The sequence below is a fragment of the Clavelina lepadiformis genome, chromosome 5, assembly GCF_947623445.1.
Source record: "Clavelina lepadiformis chromosome 5, kaClaLepa1.1, whole genome shotgun sequence".
NCBI lineage: Eukaryota > Metazoa > Chordata > Ascidiacea > Aplousobranchia > Clavelinidae > Clavelina > Clavelina lepadiformis.
Genome location: NC_135244.1, coordinates 10,717,662 through 10,738,761, shown reverse-complemented (window position 1 = coordinate 10,738,761; position 21,100 = coordinate 10,717,662). Strand labels below are relative to the sequence as shown.

At 35.9% G+C, this 21,100-nt stretch overlaps 2 protein-coding genes across 5 annotated transcripts; both read left to right on the top strand.

The window, feature by feature from the left end:
* Positions 1–47: 47 nt before the first annotated feature.
* LOC143460567 (uncharacterized) lies at positions 48–798 on the top strand. The gene is made up of 2 exons (XM_076958142.1): positions 48–369; positions 450–798. The coding sequence occupies exons 1-2, from the start codon at positions 48–50 to the stop codon at positions 791–793; spliced, it is 666 nt and encodes a 221-aa protein (XP_076814257.1). The 3' UTR covers positions 794–798.
* A 2,164-nt stretch (positions 799–2,962) lies between these two features.
* Positions 2,963–21,100, top strand: LOC143460565 (uncharacterized). 4 transcript variants are annotated; one of them, XM_076958137.1, is made up of 19 exons: positions 2,963–3,104; positions 8,024–8,241; positions 8,491–8,692; positions 11,259–11,435; positions 11,739–11,837; positions 14,324–14,457; positions 14,583–14,737; positions 14,838–15,057; positions 15,244–15,402; positions 16,167–16,290; positions 16,447–16,613; positions 16,965–17,045; positions 17,124–17,348; positions 17,432–17,628; positions 19,268–19,439; positions 19,563–19,718; positions 19,945–20,022; positions 20,285–20,442; positions 20,547–21,100. In XM_076958137.1, exons 2-19 carry the CDS (start codon positions 8,041–8,043, stop codon positions 20,878–20,880), a joined length of 3,039 nt encoding a protein of 1,012 aa, XP_076814252.1. In that variant the 5' UTR covers positions 2,963–3,104; positions 8,024–8,040; the 3' UTR covers positions 20,881–21,100. The 4 variants fall into 4 exon arrangements, with proteins under 4 accessions (XP_076814252.1, XP_076814251.1, XP_076814250.1 ...); XM_076958136.1 differs by lacking the exon at positions 2,963–3,104 and adding an exon at positions 3,141–3,291 and having other exon boundaries at positions 17,438–17,628; XM_076958135.1 differs by lacking the exon at positions 2,963–3,104 and adding an exon at positions 3,144–3,291.

The window sequence follows — 21,100 nt, the reverse complement described above, 5'->3', positions numbered from 1 at the left end:
TAAACATCTGAACTTGTTTTTACAGGCTAGTTTAGTGTGCAGTTTAGATGATTTGTTTTTACAGTACAATGAGAAAGTGCAAAAATGATCCAGACAGGTTCTGTTACATATGTGGCAAGGTCACCCTGCGCAGTCGCCAAGCAAAAATTACGCAGTTTGTTAAAAAAGCATATTATGCGTATTTTGGAGTAAAACTAGGCGATCAGGACAAGGCATTTGCTCCGCACATATGTTGTAGAGCATGCATTGAAAACTTGAGATTATGGAGCCTAAAGAAAATAAAGAGCCTTCCTTTCAGTATTCCTATGGTATGGAGAGAAGGAAAAGACCATGTCACTGATTGTTATTTTTGCATGACCAACTTACAAGGTATGCTGATACTTGCACTGTATGGAGGCATTTTCATTAATTGCTTGATTTAAGAGTAAAAGTGTTCTTTTTCATTTTAGGAATAAACCGGAAGAACAAACAACATGTGAAGTACCCTGATGTTCCTTCAGCCATGAAACCAGTACCACATGGCCCTGGTATTCCTGTTCCAGAACCACCTGGAGAAATAAGTGAAATGGAGTGTTGTTCATCTGCAGCGAGCAAAGCAAGTGAACAAGACACATGGGATGCAGAGCAAAGTACAAGCCAACCGAAGCCTCTTACACAGCTTGAGCTGAATGACCTAACCCGAGATTTAAATCTCACCAAAGAATCCGCTCAGCTCCTAGGATCACGACTACGTGAGAACAACTTGCTAGCTCCATGCACCACATATTTCTGGTATCGGTATGAAGATAAATAGTTTAGAAAATATTTCAATTATGACGAAGACCATTCCCTAGATGATGTCAAGATGTTTCAGGATTAATATCAGCTTTGGGCATAGTATACAGTTCGGAAGAATGGCGATTGTTTTTGGACTCATCTGTAAAGAGTTTGAAGGTAGTATTACTACACAATGGCAATAAGATTGGTTCTGTTCCTGTTGGACATTCAGTGAAGCTCACTGAATGCTATGAAGACATGAAATACCTTTTGAAATCTCTTCAGTATAGCCAACACAAATGGAAAATATGTGGTGACTTAAAAATGATTTCAATACTTCTTGGGTTACAGGCCGGTTACACTAAACATCCATGTTTTTTGTGTCTGTGGGACTCGAGGGCTGATGATCGCCACTACACACAAATTAGCTGGCTACCCAGAACAAGTTTTACACCTGGTTTTAAAAATGTCAAATTTGCTTACTTAGTTGATCCACAAAATATTCTTTTGCCACCTATCCACATTAAACTTGGTCTCATGAAAAACTATACCAAAGCACTTGATAAAGATGGCCCAACCTTCAAGTTCTTACAAATGAAATTTCCCCGCATCTCTGAAGCGAAGCTACGAGCAGGAGTCTTTGATGGGCCATAGATCCGTGAGCTGATGAAAGACGAAGGTTTTACTGCACACATGAGTGCAGTAGAAAAAAGAGCATGGACAGGATTTCGAGCAGTAATTTCAAACTTCCTTGGAAAGCATAGAATCCCTGATTATGAAGCACAGGTTAAAGAGCTGCTTGAAAGTTTTCAATCCCTTGGAGCCCGGATGTCTGTGAAAATGCACTTTCTGAGTTCGCATTTAGATTACTTTCCTGACAACTGTGGTGACTACAGCGAAGAACAGGGAGAGAGATTCCACCAAGACCTTCGCCATATGGAAGAAAGGTACCAAGGATACTGGGATGTAAACATGCTTGCAGATTACTGTTGGTGCTTAAAAAGAGATCTTCCCAACACCACACATAGAAGAAAATCTTTGAAGCAACACTTTTTGTCAGCATAAATCATTTGTATTTATATTGTTATTGCATTTAATGTCGTAATATCATCATGTGCCGCACAACGCTTTCTGTGTTAAGCTATTTTGAACACTTCGTTTTTATTTCACACATTGATGTTTGCAAGTATTTCACATTTAAAACACATTTGTGATGTTAAGTGTTTACGTGTCTATAATGTAACATATTAACTTCTACTTTTAGGTTGAGCGCCGTTGAACAAAATTATGTGTTAGGAAGCTTTCTTGGTTAGTTGTAAGTGCCTTTATTTCAACTGTGTCATTATATTTTTGTAGTATTTAAAATGGCTGTCATTGCAAAAACCTTACATTCAAATAAAAATACCATCTTGCGAAAATTGACAACATGCATGACCAATTAAGCTACCCCAGAAATTAGTTTCTTTGTGCACAATAACGACCAAAGCTAGCATAATTAAATATGTGATAGAAAAAAAACTTGACCTGATTGAAAAAAACTGGTTGCATTTTTGAGTTCAGCGCAAAAAATCGATTCAGAAACAGTTAAAACATCTTTGACCTATGAAAAAAAATTTTCAAACGCAGCACAGTGTTATCGATACCCGTATCTTCAACATTCTCACTTCAAAATGCAAGCATATAATAAAGTAAACAAATGTGATTCAATTAAGCCAATGCTTGCAAAATAATGCTATAGTAAACAAAGTTAAATGGGCAGCATCAGCATCCCATTCAATTATGCAAGCAAAAACATCAATAGTGAAGCACTAATTTATAACCAAAATAATAGCAACAAAAATTCCTTCTGAAAAAAGTAAATCATAAATAATAGCACACCTTTAGTTGAACATGAACCATATACAGTAAGTCTAGGAATGAAAGAATTTTCAAAAATTTGTAACAATTGCAGATGTTTAAAGTGTATTAAGTAGTGAACAGCCATATATTTCTAGAAAACCTTTATATTTACAATTTTTGGACAAGTCTTTCAGATTTCTTGATTTTTTGCTATTATTGTTGCGGTTGTCTGTTACCAGTAACATACAGTAACTTTTTTTAAATGCATTGGTTTTTCATAAAGTCTTCTTAGAGGATTTTTGTTTTGGCCCAGCGGATGAATATTTTTATGGTTGAACGGTTGTGCGCAGTGAGTGTGCGCGTCACTGTTTCCAACATTTTGAGAGAGCTATGAATGTATGAGCTGTACATGTTTGCTTGAGAAGAAATTTAGTTTGTAGGTAAAAATAGTCCAAGATACATAAACAACTTTTGCAATTAAACATTTTTGGATTGCAAACTTTCACCAGGTAAGTTAAATTGCACAAGATTTTTCGTATTGTTAAGCTTAAAAAGTGCCATATTTAACTTGCTTGATTTGCTGGGTGTGTATGAAAGAGAGCGCGTTCAAACGCGTACAAGATGGACGCGTTTCTTGGAACACACTACCAGATTATTTTCATGAGATGTGCAATCACTGTATGTGTAAGCTTGAAGGTACGTGTGTGCATTTGTTGTGCACATGCGCAGCGTTTGAAATCTGGCGGTAATTGTTTGGTGGTGTAAATTAAACAGTGTACAGGTGTTGCAGAAAAATAGAAAACAAACATAATGTAAATGTTAGCGACAACATAACCAGGGAAGTAGGGCTCTATTATACAACTGCACAACCACGGGATGCCTTTTTATACTGGGCCCCAGCTACTCAGAATCTGACGTCATTTTGTTGTGCACTTGTATACTAGACCCTTCGGTGCTCACTGCTACGTTTAGTTTCACTGGCGGGTCACACAGTGTTGTGTGATTTTTTCTTATTTTCGGTCAGTTGGGTGGACAATTTGGAAATAGAGGTCCCAACTTCGTAGATTTTCACTTTCATTGTTATTAGGGAACAAATGAGCTAAACTAAACATGGATATCAGTTTTCAATTAAATGAAAGCTGGAGTAAAACTTGACTCAAGCCTATAGGATTTCACTTGATTCAAATGATCCAAACGTCTTGAGTCATATTATGACAATCATGACAGCAAAAAATGGGGCTTTTGGTAAGAAAGTTGAATACTTTCTGAACAGCAAAACTTCTATGAAAAAAGTATCAATAAGATTAATTTGGAGAAAGCCATAAACTTATGATAACCAAATTCATGCAGCCAATACAGTAACATCGGGAAAATTTTTAAGTTAAATGTATTGAATTGAAATAACTCCAGTCACAGTTTAGATTGGCTAGAGTCATAAACTAAATAGAAAAAATGGCTTGGTTTGAACATTGGTCATGGTCATGGTCATTTAAGCACTATAGGAGAGAGTTTGCCATAATAAGATATCTTGTCATAAGCACCTAACTGGTTAACACAAGAGCTGCATAATGTTTTTTCTCTTGAAGACTCATATGCTTTGCTTTTGTCTTAGTGTATTGAAAGTGATAATATAAATTTACAAATAGTTTCAGCAGTGTTCCTAGTTGTTAAATGTAGCTCATCTTATTGTACCTTGTTTTATTCATTACCTAGCTTCACAGTAATTGGTTTAGCTTGAAAATGTCATAATATAAAACCATGGACAGTGAAAGTCCATATACATATAACGTAAAATTAGAGAGCCCTTGGTGTATGCATTTGTGAAAAACACTGAAAGCCATATCAGAAAAAAGACTTCCTGACAGTCATGAGTCGTGACAAACCTATCACTTAGGCTAGCTAGGGCTTAGGGAATGCTCACACAGATAATACTTAACATTCACATTTAATTAAAAACTTCAAACTATCAGCCAACCGTGTATAAATTTGAATTCATCAAAAAACGCCCACATACTAATAAAGTTTGCTCAGACAACTTTTGCAACGGCTACCTTGCATTGACGTGATATGTGCTTGAACAGAGAACCATCATCATGATATTGCTCACTGCACACATTGCTCAAATAACATTTAACAAAAAGATAGCAAAGTTTTATTTGCACTTTAAGCATCAGTATCCTTTAATCAGCAACTTCAACTACTCATAAATTTTTTTAAGTTCGTTCACTCTATAGAGATTACCAAATTTCAATTACCTTCTCAGAAGAATTTTCTCATGTGTCCAAAAAAGGAATGATAAAAACATGGCATGGCAGAACCATTTACTATCACACAGAACTGAGCAATAGCATTATATTTCTCTGTAGCTTTACTGCTTTCTAAAATTCGCTAGTGACTTGACCAAAAATGTGCTATTCTTGTCCTGCTCTCTCCTACTTTTTCAGGCATAAAAATAGCTATTATGGATAAGCATAGTTGTAATCAAGTCGAGTACAATGTCCAAACAAGATATTCACTCTATATGGTAATAAACAAGTTAAATGATACATCTCTTTCCACGTCCTTTTATTGTCCTATCCTTTATCCAGTGGCAGATATAGAGGATGGTGTCAGGGTGACTGGACACCCCAACTGCAAAATTAATTTTATCAATAACGGATAGTGCACAGGCAATCCAAACAATTCTTTCTATGATTTTTCATTGAATTACCCTATTTATCCCATCTTGTTACAAAGCTTTCTTTGATTGGTTCGTTTCAAATCAGCAAGAACGCACTACTTTTGCTCCCTGAAAAAACAGTCTGTGTGTATATAAAGTACTGATTGCAATAATCATTGTGATATTGTCATATTAATTATGATGTGACATGTACCCAGGTAATTTCATTAAGCTGGTTGCTTGACCCGCTGCCCACGATTGATTGACAGGTGATGTTTGTGGATACTTAGACAAAATTTTGTTTGTGCTTTTTTAACAAAAACTTCGCTCGAAAGAGATCATCTTTTTGTTTTCATTAATCATTAGCAAAAAAGATTAGCCATATCAGGGCCGGTTACAATAACAAGGAGTATTTTAATTGCACTAATAAATGAAAGCAGTAGCCGGCAACGTACACAGTTTGCATCATTGTTACCTGTGTCATCATGGCTAAGCTATAAAACGACTAACACAAATAGAGAAAAATGCTTAAATCTCAATATTACATACAAAACTAAATGTGTACTTCTTTATTCCTTGCGTTTTATTTTCTGCAAATAAAATTTTTTATGTAAGTTCTTTGATGTTACCTGATTTCTTGGTTTTGGTTAATGCCATCTTATGTCAAGCTTTTGTTTTGATCAGACGCAAAAGAAAAGAAAAAATTCGTGATGTAGGTGAACAGATAGCCAAGTTGTTGTACAGACAACCGAACCTATTATGCGAGAAAAGAGAACTTCGTTCTCGCTGGTGTATTGGAGTTGTCTTCAACCTTTGAGGTCATGCATACTAACAAAAGAGATGTTATAAGTGTGACATCAAGTATCTACTTCGTGACATGCACCTTAACCCTGCTCTAGTACCATGGGGTCAATATGACCCCAGCCTTATTTGATAGGTTATACATTCGAAACAGTGAGATTTTGTAAATTGCTCTAGTCTCCTATTTTCTATCGGTTCTTATTTGCTGTTTCTACTCAAACAACTTTGTTCATTCACAACATTGCTGCATTTATTATAAATTTTTATATTTTGCTTCCAAATCGTTGACCATTCTTCAAGCTAAGCATAGAGTGGTGACACGAAAATAAAATGCAAGGAATAAAAAAGTCTATATATATTTTTGTATATGTAATATTGAGATTTAAGTAGTCTTTCTTCGATTGGGTTAGTCATTTTTTAGCTTAGCCATGACGTCATGGGTAACAATGATGCAAACTATTTACGTTGCTGGTCCTGTTTTTTTAATTACAACGCTCCTTGCTATTGTAAAACAACAGACTTGACACGTCTACCTTTTTTTGCTAATGGTTGATAAAAAAAAGGTTACCACATTTGGTACAATTAACCTTCGTCAGACTGCATATTTTTACACCGCTAACAGGCGGCATGGGTACAATTGTACCCACGTACATTTTCCATTGAAATTTCCAAGTTAGTTATATTTTTTGTACGGTACGCCGTATTTATTGGTCAGAGCGTTTAAATACTGTGCTCTAGGGAAGTATAGCACGTGTTGCTGCACCAGTTTTCTCTCCATTCCCCTTTTATTTTTATCATCCTTTCTGCCCCTGCGATCAGCTATCGTCATGCCAGTCGTTCCACTTCGTTTCCTCTCCCTTCGTCTCTTGCCTTAGATAAGACAAGGCACGTGTAGTATTAGATCTTGCGAAACAGCTATGTATGCCTTCAGTGGAAGCTCGCACTACCAACCGCATGATGATGAGAAACCGCTTCCTTCGAGCTGCAGTGGAAATGGTTCTAGGACGGCCCATTGCGACTTCGCCAGAAGGGGCAGAAGCTAACCCCAAAGAACCCCATGGAAATCGAGGAGCTACACCGATTGTTGGCAGTTGCTATGTCTGCAGAGATCAGAAACGAAAACGACGTAAAACCAGGAAAGGCTGCGTGGCTTGCGTTCAGCCTGTGTGCGACGAACACTCCATAACAAAAACAAAGTGTATTACTTGTGACACTGACTAAACCCATCTCGACTAAGTTTTCTTTCATATTTCTGTGTCAAATAAATCATTTCTGTACTCTGTTTCATTCAACATTCAAAAAATTGTCTTTGTGTTATGTATACTGGCATTATTTAGATACACAATGTGCAAGGGTACAATTGTACCCATACCGCCTGTTAAGGGTGTAAAAACAACTCGACCCTAAATCTCGGTAACGTGTAAAGATTTTTTGCCGACATTTAGTCTGCATAATCTAACACAGAAATGTAGAGATGTCAGGAAGTTTCAGGTCTCTCGGGTTTCTAGAAAAAAGACTGTCGTATTTTAAAATTGGAATGGGTACAATTGTACCCATGCAGCCGGACGAAGGTTAAGCGAAATTTTTATTAGACAAAACAAATGAATGTTTGTGCAAGTATCCATCACCACCACTTGTCAATTACTTCATGTTCGTCGTAGTAGATATTCATCAACAGGCAGTGAAGCAGGCTTGTCTTGTTTCTAATATTGTAGCACAGTGGCATTATCGTTTAGTTGTTACACCATAATCACTCAAAATGTATGCTCATCATTGTCAGAACTATGCAGAAGTTTGTGCGAATAAACAAGAGAATTATGTGAGTGATGTTTACTTGTTTCGTTTTTTGATTTTTGTCCAGATAAAATAGTTGTCCAGATTACACAATGGTCAAAGAAAGCGGAGTGACTGTATAAATGAACATTTAATATGAATATACTGTGAACATATACTTTACCATTTGTTTAGATCAACGGACTCAAAACATGGATACTTACTGGATACCTACATCAAGTGCGGTTGTTGGAACTATGCCTGCTACTAATAGCATTCAACCAGAAAATTGCAACAAACTGAAAGAAACCGATATATCTGTCATTAGCCAGCCAACTATGGTCAATTTTGCCAACATCTTTGCTGGGGCTACTGCTGCAGTTGCTAGCAGTGCCACTGCAAATTCAGAACTGGTAAGCCTATATTCTGCATATTTATGAGCACAAAATCATTCTTTGCTGTTTTTCTGTCATTGTTCATGCAAATAGATAATTTTGACCACGCTACATTTTATGTAAAAAGCCATCGATCCAAGAAACGATTATCACATGTATTTGTTGTATATATACCGTAGAATATAAACTTTATAAAGTTATCAATACGGCCCAATATCTTTAAAAGTTTCAAAGGCAATATTATAATATCTTTAATGTATTAATTAGCATGGTGGAAAAAACTTTATGATTGGTCACGCACATGGTGTGCCATCTTTAAATCAAATTACCATCCCTCCTGCTAACCAGCTTTCAAAGAGAAACGGAGTGTTTCCTATGACGGCTTCCTTGCCTGGAATGGCAACTATAAACAACCTTGGTATGGCAAATGCCAATGTCATAATATCTGGAAGCTCTGCTCCCATAAATGGTAACTGTCATTTCAATAGGCTGATTATTGTTTATCATACTTTGTTGTTGTATTTTAGTCTGTTAATCCACTGTTACGGTAAGTGGTAGTAATATAACATTATAGACATGTTTATGGTCATGTTATGTAGGCAACTAGGCAAGGTATTGTATTGTAGGCAAGAGACAGCCTTCCACTCAAGTGTTGTTTTGGTTAGACCATTTGATTTTATGATATTCAATTTAGGTTTGATACTAGGTGACGCTACACTGTCATTGTGCAACAGGTAAGGCACCATCGAAAAATGCCCACACGAAAGCTACATACTGGGAATGCAGCTGTTGGGTGTCATGTCATAATTTTTCATGCTTTCTGAAACTTGGAATGCCTTCATAGAAAACTGCAAAAGGTGTTATGTGCCAAGTTTTGATCTAACAATCGATGAGCAATTATTTCCATAAAAATCCATATAAAAATAAATCCCCACCCAGGTCTGTTGTAGAACACCTGGTAAATTTACCACTAAGAAATACCCAAATTTGAAAAACACTTATTTCCTGGAAACTAGGTATCATACGGGTTAGTATGTTGTCTGCCAAAGCCTAATCCATTAATCTTGTCCCAGTTGCACGTATTCGCCCAGGGTAGCATAATATATTCTTCTGTACCGTATTTTAAAATTTCCATACCTTTTCTCTAAAAAAAAGTTTGTTTCTTTTTCCCGCTAATTTCCTGTTATCGTTCGAAAAGGCAAGATTCGTGGTTGTAACTTTAATGGCAAAGCGATAAACACGAGATAACCTGTGGTCAGGGATGTGAGCCATAATTTCAACAACAAGATATCTTATGGTTGGCAGTTTTTCCTTTATACTCACACAGAGTGACCATTCATTTAAGTGACTGCTTCAATGTACAGTAGCATGGGCCAATACCTCACATTTTTAATGAAATTCCTATTTGGGACCGCATTTTAAAACCTGGTTTTCGGGTACGTGACATACAAACTCAGGAAAACCCCAGATTTTTTTGAGTTTTGAGAAAAACAGATTTTATTGATTGAAAGTAAACTCAATATTAGATAAAAGCAACATTATTGTAATACAGTAGAACTTGTCTAATTCGGCTCTATTTCATTTATCAAATTTTTTTTATCCCGGCAGTACTGTGAACATTTAATGTTTTCTAACTTGTTTAATTCGGCTTTGCATAATTCGATTAGTTTGGTGCTTTTCTTTTACCCCAACAAACATTTTGTTTGTGAAGTTAGGAATTTTGCCATGAAATATGTGTATACTTGAGCATAAATAATATAATCTGTGACATAAGAGAACTTGAGCGATCGGCGCATTTTAGTTGTATAAATGTAAAATGAGTTGTTAACATGTGTGTATAAAGTATCAAAAAATGGGTTTCGGGTTCAGGAAAACCCGAGCTGGAAACACTATGTGGTTTAGCATAACAATCTTTATAGGGGGAAGACCTTTGCATGACTGGGGTTAGATAAGTTATTCATATCTTGCCACATCACCACGCTGACGCTAGGCAACTGCTAGCAGTTTGTAGACTACAGAAGGTCATCGTCGTTAGAGTAGCTTGGGCCATTTGTGCTTTCTTGGAGTTAGTGGTCCAACTCCATAGGTGCACTGAGCACATAAGAAAATTCCCCTCACCCACTTATTCCATTTTTACTGTGGCTAGATTGCAGACAGCTTAGTTTTTCCGTCTCAGAAAATGCACTTGTGGAGTTATACAAGATTTCCTCTTAAGGCAAATCTCAGTTGCTTTGTATTGTACAGATTTTCTGATTGTATTTTCAGATAGATTATGAATGAGGTGGCTATGATTATTTCATCACATTGTGGCATGCTTAATGGCTTTCGTTTGAATCAAGTATATACATACGCAATTAAAAGAATTAGTATTTAACTATAACCGTAATAGTTAGCTAGGTGGCTAATATTTTTGGGTGGAATATGACTTCGCAGGACCAGGAATGCAATTAGTTGCAGTCGTTTATTTTTTGCATAGAAATTTTGCAGGTGACAGAATATGTACTAGTGAATAGTGAATCATTTGTGTCTTTTGTGGTACCAGACTAGGCTAGTGCCAATAGCCGAGAGTAACCTGTAGCTTAACACCTGCATTAAGTAAAAATACTCCACCTGTAGGCATTGGTGTCGAATCTCGGGTGTGGGTTTGGACAAATGCGTCTTACTTCCCTAAATGCAAAATTAGCGGAACGTAGGTGATATATAAGAAGAAAACATACATTTTCTGTCTTAATGTAAAATTATTTTAATTAGGATTTAAAGACCCAATTTTATGAAAATCTTGACATAACTTTTAGATTATGGCATCATAATTGCCACCATGTATGTCATAGCTAGTGCCAGATTGCATTTTTGCAACACATTTTTGGCAGTTATTGCTTAACCACTAAATATTATTGGACTTTTTTTCTGCGGTATACTTAGTAACAACTTTTCCATGATTTAAGGTCATCTTGTTTTTGCACTCGTCCAGCTAATATTTTGTATACATTATTGGTACAAGTTAAGCTCTCTTTAATTTTATTTTGATTGTGTAGATAATTTACAGCAAGTGGTAGCAAACCAACTGACATTTACTTCATCTTCGCAAATGAGAATATCAGTAGCAAAGGATTTCATACAACAGGCGGCTGCAGAAAGCGGTGTGACCATGGCAGTTAACGCAGATGGATCATCGCACATGCAACCACACGTTTATGCAGTACCTCATCAAGGTTTGATTGTGATACAGTAGAATCCACTTAATATAACCACAGATATTATGACCACCCTCTTTATATAACTATTTTGGTGTGGTCCTGAATTTTGCCATGCAAAGTTCTCTGTTTACTGTGATACCAATTTGTAGCCAATTTGCAAAAGCTAATGACATATTCGAGCTCAGTGCCCCTGATATACTCTAAAATCGTTCTTACCTTCCATGCCAAAATTTTTTTGTTGGCCAGTCAGTCATTATTGGGCCCATGATTATTATTTCATCCAAATATGCTGCCTTTAACAAACCATTGCATTCGTAGCTTCCCAATCAACATCATCTCTTTCTGGTGGGCAGTTGGTGCCAGTGGCAACAGTGCCTGTAACAAGCTCACCTGAAGAAGACCAAAATTTGAAATGCAGTAAGTTACATTTCGTATTATTGTGAGGTTTTATGTGTGGTTATGTAGACCTTGAATTGTCTAAATGAAACTTAGTTAAGTTAGAGGAATATTGTGGACCACTCAGCTTTTTTATCCTTCTGCCATGTCATTGTTTTTTTTTGATTGGAAACTTCGGCGCCAGCTAACAAGTGTGCTGTGAAAGGTGAAGTGATGTAATCACTTGGCTTGACGTCTTCCAGGACTCTTAGAATCAATTGCCATTGTATCCTAAGATGCCATAGCTTGAAACAAAAACTTTAAAAAGATTTTGCAGCTTTGTTTTTAACCCTTAAAAATTACCTTAAACTACAAACTTCTTTTTGTTTTGTTTTTTTTTTGTTTCAAATACCAATCATTAGAGCAGAGGTTCTTAAAGTTTGCCTCAACTCCCACAGAGTATTGAGATTAGATTGCGGGAGTATTGAGTTTTTTCGCTTCAGAATAAGCAACGTTTTAGATGTCACAGTTTAACTGTAATGTGTAAATTGTAATCAAACTGAAGTAGTTTAGTTACATAAATGATGTTCTGCTCAAATTAAAGCTGCAAATTCTAGAATGGTTCATAACCAGGGGTCTGCAAAGTGCTTCAAGATTGTAGGCAGAAACCTTTCATTTTAAGATCTTTTTACTTGTGATACCAGTTTTGTTTATCAGTACATATTTAACAGTCACTAGCAATCAGGAGTTATGCTTGCAACGTTTGATTGTTATGTAATAATAATGAAATAAATCTATCAATAAAATGTCGCTTTCGGCTTTGTTTCGCCACTTCAACCAGAAACATTCAATTGGGCTTGTGACATAAGTTCAAAATTATTTTATGCGCATATAAAGACTTGTGTTTACAATAATAGCGCAGCTATAGAGTTGTTTTAGCACTACTGTCAATTATTACAAGACTGAGAATTAGAAATTTTAAAAGCTAATGGACTCTATAACTGTATTTCGAAAACGTAGAATAAGCAATTATGAGGGTATTCAGGTGTAAGCTAATTGGGATTAGGGGAAGAGCTCATTAAAGATTGAGCATACTTCTTCTGTCACGAGCAATCTCGAAAGCCTTGATCTTTTTTCAACTAAAAGGGAGGACCGAGCCATAGATCGTGCTTTTTTTTAAAAGTTATTCACTCAATACTCTCTTTGCACAAACAACACAGCGAACGCAGAAAATGGATAAAAGTAGTTGGACAAAATAAAAAAAATTACATTTTTTGACTTCTTTGAGAATAATATACACCATTTCCGAGGCAAGATTTTTTCCATCGCCTATAGTAAACAATAGAAATTTTCCACCCACTGTGATTCTTTTCTAAATTGCAAGTGTTATGGGTAGTGGATTATGAAGGTTTTACTCAGTTGGGTAGCAAATAGATTTCTTTCCACTGTAAAAAACAAATATTTTAAACAAAGGTCGCCTAGTTTTTATTTCACAATGCTTTGAATCCTATATATTGGTTTTGTTCGATTTGACATCATGTTACGTGATCTATGAGGCATACAATGTGAAATGCGAAAAGTTTGTCTGGCATCTGTGGCACATGTAACTATAATAATTTAGTTCATAATTACTGCTATTTTATTATTGTAAACTTTTCTTGAAATGCAAGGCAAAATTACTTTGTATAACATGCCGCAATTACAAGACACAATATCAAGGGATTGATAGATACCTGTGGTGTTTAATGGAGCCAGTAGGTTACTGCATTAAAAGGTGCAGAACAGTAGCCTACAGTGTAAGTATACTGTGTGAAGCATATAGTATGTATTATTACAACAGCGGTACTTGGTAGAAGCTATGGGTAATGGCAACCATTCAAAAAATAAAAGAGCATATGCAGACATGTGAAAACCAAAAACTTAGTAAAATTGTAAGATCACTGAATACAAGTTTGCTTTGTCACAATCTTTTAACACGTTAGAACATTCCTCTTTCCAACTGCGAAATCATTTTTGCATTAATTGTTGTGATTTTTCGAAGAAGTCGAATATTTATAAGCTTAGCTCACATCCATTGTTAAACAAGCATCGTCAGGACATGTTGCCATTGAAATATATTAATCCGATTGTGACAAAAAGTTTACTGAACAAGGTAAATTCTTGCCGCCCTTGGGTTCACAATTGAGCCCTGTTGTAATCTGCGCTTGCTTAATAGTATACACATATTTGCTACAGTTGCAGTACTGTCTTCAGAAGCTTTAAAAACTTTGCATGATTTGCAATGGGATATTTCAAATACATATATTTGTTTTTCATACTAATTTTACTCGTTTTGTTAAAGCTGTAATTAATGATGGGTTCCATAGCTTTTGCAAAAGTTTCAATTACACCAAAAAGGTTATGATGATGATTCTATGATGCCAAAAAAGATTTAAAAGCACAACCCTAGATTAAACCTTGCTCGCATTTACAAAAAATTATGCTACCAAAAGTAAACTCTTGTCAGCTGAGTAATTTATCCTTGCCAGGTGAATGCAATAAGACGTTTAAGCAGGCTGGTCAGCTGAGCTACCATGCGTTCGTTGCACATGCTCAACTACAAGCTCGTCCACACAAATGTAGATCATGTCCAGAAAGTTTTCTTGAAGCTCATCATTTGCAGGTTTGTGTGTGAAAATTTAGGTTTTAAACAATTTAGTTTGTGTGTACAGCTAAGTGTACGTTGCTTTCCATTGTTATATTGTTGAACAATGTATCTGTTATCCATCAACCTGTCTAAACTCACAGGACCATGTAAAAGCCGTTCATTCTAATAACGATGGCCAGGGTGGTTTGAGATATACCTGCAGTGAGTGCCAGAACAGCTTTGATAATGGTGGCCATCTTAATTACCACATCTACATGGCTCATACAGTCCAAGGTTCCCGAACAATGCCACACATGTGAGCAGAATTTGATAAGTGAAAAGATGCCTTTGTTTCAGGAATAAGCTAAATGATACCTTATTTATTGAGGATTTGCAAACTACTTTTGTTTGATCAGATGCAATGAATGTGGAAAAAGTTTTATGAAGCCCAATCTTTTAAACGCGCACATGAAAAATGTTCATGGTACTACAAACTCAATAGCATCAAATTCAAATGTTACCAACACTCAGTTTTCTTTACAACTACCTGATGCTGGCAAACAATATGCATGCACTGACTGTGACAAAGTGTTTAAACTACCTTTATATTTGAAGCAACATATGCTATCTAGTCACGTAAGATTTTCAAGCTGTATATTTAAGCCTACTGTAACTGTTCATTTGTAGCCATTTCCTTGAATGCCTAAGAAGCAAGCTTATGTTTGCGAAAGCTTGTGTAGAAAAATCAAAATAAAGTTAACATTCAGAGTGCCAACCTATGTTTTGAGTTACTGTTCGGTAACACAATATTATTTATCTTAGGATAAACCACATAAATGTGAAGAATGTGGTAAGGGTTTTGGTCGTCGCAGTGATCTAAACCGTCACATGCGAGGTGTGCACATGCGTGAGAGACCACACTGTTGTAACAAGTGTGGATGGACGTTTGCAGAAGCAGGGAACCTGAAGCATCACATGCTGGTATGTAAATGTTATACTAATCCCACATTGATGGTTAATGAGTATCATAATGTTGGCTGTAATCAATAAACCTTTTGTCTGTAAAGAGAAATTTTGGTGTCAATTGTACATATGCAGACTCATATGAAGGCCTGAATGGAAAGGAGTTATGATGTAATAATCCCTCACTACTTTTTCGTGATATAGGCATGCATTTGTATATTTGACCTTGCTTTGTACATTATGTACATACTGCGTATGTAGTTTTTATTCGTTAGAAAATTAAAGCTTTCTTTTTCAAGTTGTAGTTTAAAGAATGACAAGTTTTATGTTTAAATAAACATATGCACCTTTGTGCTTAGACTTGTGCCAAACTGTAAAAGCCTTTCTTTTTGGTATCTACTACTAACTGGCTTCAGTAAGTTGGGGCAGAATATTCCAATAGATAAACAATCAACTCAAGTTAACACACTTGCACTTTAATAACCCAGTCATTCTGATTGTGGCTCAAAAGTGCACTGAAGTCATTTGAAAACCACCTGCTTGTTCACATAAAAGCAAAAGGTGGTACTAGATTTTCTAATCAAACACATCAATCCACCTACCACAAAGAATTTGAACCATTACAAGCTTTACAGTGCTTTTGGTGCTTTGTGCAGTATTTTCCACATGAGAAATTGCTTTCTTTACTCCTGTACTATGCATTTGTCCAGTATTTTCAAACTTAATCTGTTCGGTACTATAATTTATTATTCGGTATTTTAATTTTTTGTGTTTCTTTTTAGGCAGTACATTCAAAGGAGAAAAATTTTCGTTGTTCTGTATGTTCCAAATGTTTTTCTATTTCTTCCTATTTAAAAACACACATGGTTCGTGTTCATGGTCTCACAGATAATGGCAAAAGTACTAGTATGTATACTATTAAAGATTTTGTACGTTTTATTTTTATTAAAGTTTTGTTTGTTTGTTTATATGTTAGATACAGTAGTTTTGTAACTTGCGAATCATACAAGTGAATCTACCAAGTCAGTTAAGAGTCTGTTCATCATTTCCTTTGTATTTTAGCAATCACCAGCACTGGTGTGCAACAAAATAACCAACAAACATTTATGCTGCCAAATGGATCGCAGAATAACCCAAATTTAAATGTCACACCTGTTGCTGTTGCCCAATCACATGTTAATAGATGTTTCGAGTGTGGACAAGTATTTGCTAATGCTGCCATGCTGCAAGTATGTTTTGTTATAATGTCTTATAGCAATGGTTCTACCTGGGGAGGGTTTGCGCTATGTATAATTATTCATGCTTATCTGGTCAGACGTCGTGTTGGTAATTTTTTTCTTTATTTTGTCACAATTTGGTTAGCATTAAATGGATCTAGAAAACAATTTCACAATGAAAGCTTGCATTAAAAAATGGTATGCGTTTGTAATTGCTTTGGCTGCAACAAACAGGGATTTGCTGAAAGAATTTAGAACGCCTGTTCTTGGTTTAGCATTAAAAAATGTTAAATATGCTATGGTATCATTATAATAGGTTAGGTTATTTGTGCTTCATGTAACATGCAAACTTTATTTCGATAGAACCATGTAATGTCAACACATCCCCAACCATTCTGGTGCACTGTATGTGGTGAAGGTTTTTCGCAAGCTTTTCAGCTTCAGGTTTGTGGGCTATGACAAAATTTTATTTGATTAATACTGGCACAAAAATATATAATGCTGTTTCTTCTACTGTTCTAGTCCCATCTTCAAGTCAGACATACTGATCGTAGCAGTATGTCTACTGTTGTTGCACCAGTTGTGGGAGATGCCCATCGAGATATAAGAGCACCCACCTTGGCTCATGTAATTAATCCGCAAAGTGATTTGAGTAGTCTCACCAACATATCTGAAGCCGAGAAATGTGCCACTTGTAATGTTTATATTGACAAAAACTCAAAACCTCATGTTTGTCCAGGATTAAAGGTATAAGCATATATAGATTAGTCAGAAATAGATAATCATGTTTCATGCAGTTTGTGGTGAAGTTCCAATTATCTAGTATGTAGTTTCAGCAAGCAGCGTTGACAGCTGCTGCTGCAATGGCGATGGCGGGTGAACGACCTCATTTGTGTACGAAGTGTGGAAAAGGTTTTAAAACAGCTACACATCTTAAACAACATGTTCGCTGTGTCCACACCAAAGATAGACCTCACAAATGCAACCACTGTTCCAAAACCTTTGCTAGAATGAGTGATTTGAATAGGTAAGTTTACTTTTTGAACAAAAATAGTTTGCATGGCTCAGTAGAACGAAGGATTGCTCTTAACACTGAGTATAGATGTACAAACCGTATCCATCTAAATCGAAAGCAGTGCTTTGAGTGATTTTGGTGAGCTACCATGCATAAGATTTGTTGGTTAGAATTATGTTGAGCAATTCCTTGACATAAAAAGTAACCATGTCTATTTTCTATCTCACCTGATTTTATTTATTCCAGAGATAGTAATCTGGTAGTGGTAAAAGCTTACACTACAGCACTGGTTACTGCAGTAAGCCAATAGATTAGCTTAGAATAGAAGAAAAACAACAAAATTAAATAGTTGTTGAGCCAATAGTTGAGGCTAATCCTGAACATTAAAAATTATATCTACAAGCTAGTGACAAAACATTGATAACCAGCTAACTGAATACTTATCAACGCTTGTTGTGATTAAGCATCGTTGTTGCTATTACATTTGCAACCATCTGCATTAGCACAGTTTTTTGTTCTAACCAATGTATCTCAATTTTTAAACAAAAACATACTGTATGTAAACCAATGACATTATGAAGAAGATACTTGGCATTCTAAACTTGATCGAGTCATAGAGTCATACCTGATAGTATAGTTATCTGGTGTGACAGATCACAAAATACGGAAAAAAAACGTCCGACTACATTGGCACCACTCTCTGCCTGCAGTTCGTAAAAAAACAAGTGAAATGGTGTGAACACCATATGAGAATGCCAAGTAACCAACCTGCCTCTGTGCCGTACCATGCAAGGATCAAGGAAGAGATGATAAATAATGTGATATCCATCAACATCTTCAATGCATCATGCCTTCAATACTTACTACCCATGCAGTACACCTGGCTCATGTTTGTGAGTTTAACCCTCTCTTCAGCACTTAAACGGGTACAACAAGGAAAATGACACAAGACAACATGTATTTTTTAAATATTATATGCAAGTGTCTAATAAGTGTTGTGGTGAGGTTGGTCAGCAAAATTTTTATAACTCCTAAATTTGTGTCACAACTGAAAAGGTTGAGAAGCACTGATCTAAAATACCGCAAATTGACCAATTTACTGTTATTACCATACATTGCAAGTTGATGATGACAAGATCGTGTTAGTCTTTATAATAGAAAACATTTCACAATACAATTCCCCAAAAGGTTGCTTTTATTTATTAACACAAGTATGAGCTTCATTTGTCAGGCGTAACTATATGTCCACCAGAAAACACCAAATGAAATAACTGAGATTACATATAAACATTGTCTAATGTACACATCATAATGTAATTGATTGAACCATAGTTATTATGTTGTTGAGTAGGCAAGTTAAAGGTAGCTGGATGCATTTATATGTAATGTCATCATTTCTTTTATCTTAATAAATAAAAGTTAACCATTCAGGTGCCACGGCAATCTGCATTGCTTTGTTCATATCATCAACATTTAAAAATTCATTGTTGTGTTGTTATTTTTTTGCGATACGTTTTTGTTGTAGGTTGTTTGTATTGTCATTAGATTCTATATGAAATTATATATAATATCAGTCCAGAGTTTATACTGTGCTTTGTTTAACTTTGTATCATCAACATATAACAGACTTTTTCTTGTGTTATGCACATAGACATGTTAAGGGTGTTCACGAAAAATTGAAGCCTGCTACAAAGGTGCTTCGTCTAATGAACTTGAAATGCACAGAATGTGGTGCTGCGTTTGCTGAAACATCACAGTTAAAGCGTCATATTCTCACAATTCATTTACATCAGAGACCCTGTTTTAAATGTGCAGACTGCCAAGTATGTATAAAAGCTAAATTTTAAATAATCTACAAAAATACTTAAAGTTTTCAATATAAATAGTAATTAAACATCGGTTTAGCTTACGATCTGTAAACCTTTTTGCTTTTAATGTTACTTCAGGAGGGTTTTCCTGACGAAACTTCTTTTAAAGTTCATATTTGTCATGAGGATGAGCGCCCACATACATGCACTGTTTGTAACAAACGGTTTGCTGAACCGACACAACTGCGACGCCATATACGCTCTGCTCATAGTCAGCATGCTTCTCAACAGCAGGTGAAGTAAAGCAGTTTCTGGTCGTTTATAGTTTCCATTAGAATTTCTTTAAACTTGACTCACTGTAACTGTACGTAAACACGTAATAATGACGGCACTATTCAATATAAATGCCGTTTTTTACTAGAAAACAACGATTAAGAATTTTCTAAGAAGAATATAGCACAGTTTTATTTTACAGATGATTAGCATTAGAATATTAAAGTGAATATTTTTGTTTATTTAGCACAAATGTTTTGATTGCTTGCGAACATTTACAAGACCTGTAGACCTTGATCGCCATATACATGCGGTTCACCTCAAGGTTTGTATATGTTAGCTGTCATACAAATTGGCAGTTATTGCAAGCACAAATTGCATAAAATACATCCATTATTTACATTTAAGTAACAGTGACTGCTATCATCCTTTTCTATAAATGTATTCGTTTTCACATAAGGTATATGATACATGTGTATTTGTGTGTACTACTGTACTGTATATGCTGTATTTAGGAAGGTTTTTGGACTGTCTACATATTATTTATCTGTCAGATTTTCATGATTAGCTATGTGCTATTGTTTCAGGAAAAACCTCATAAATGTGGTTACTGTGGCAAGTTTTTTGGTCTTCATGGTAATTTAAATAAGCACATCAGAGCTGTGCACATGTTAGAGAAACCCCACCAATGTGTAGAGTGTGGAAAGTGTTTTGCACATATTGGTGTTTTAAAGCGACATCTGAGGTAAACATATATTAGTTCTTGCTATGTTTATCTGGTATCTTTTCTCTTGGTTTTCTTCTAAGCAAAGCAAGTGGAATTAATATTTTGCCTTTTATTTATCCTAGGGACATACACTTTTATGACCGACGTCCTGCGCATAGTAACCCTCGAACGAAAAATTGCACCACAAATATAATGTCTAACAATCAACAGCAGGAACAGACCCAACCCCACATAACAGTATTGCAAGCGCTGGAAGTGATACAACAGTCACAACCTCCACTGCAGCAGCAGCAACAACACACACAACCGCAACAAGTGATGCAGAGTAGTCATGCTGCACCACTTGCGGTTATTCACCCGTCTGCGCAAACTCCGCAGCACCCTCATCAAGTTTTACAGGCGTCCTCTCAAGTTATTCAAGAAAGCCTTCCACAGACACCTACGCCGATTACATAAAGCCTTTTTGATAGTCTACTGTGTTATGGTAAAATATTGAGCACTTGTGCAGTTTGTCACTACCGGTATTTGTTTAACTCGTCACTCCAGGGGCGGATTGAGACTGGGTGAAACCCATGGCTAAAATTGAGTCGGGGGGCTAATTTTGTTAAATCAGTCGCTGTATCAGTATTACGAAGTGATTGTTATTGCTTTATACGTATTTAAAATTTAAATAACA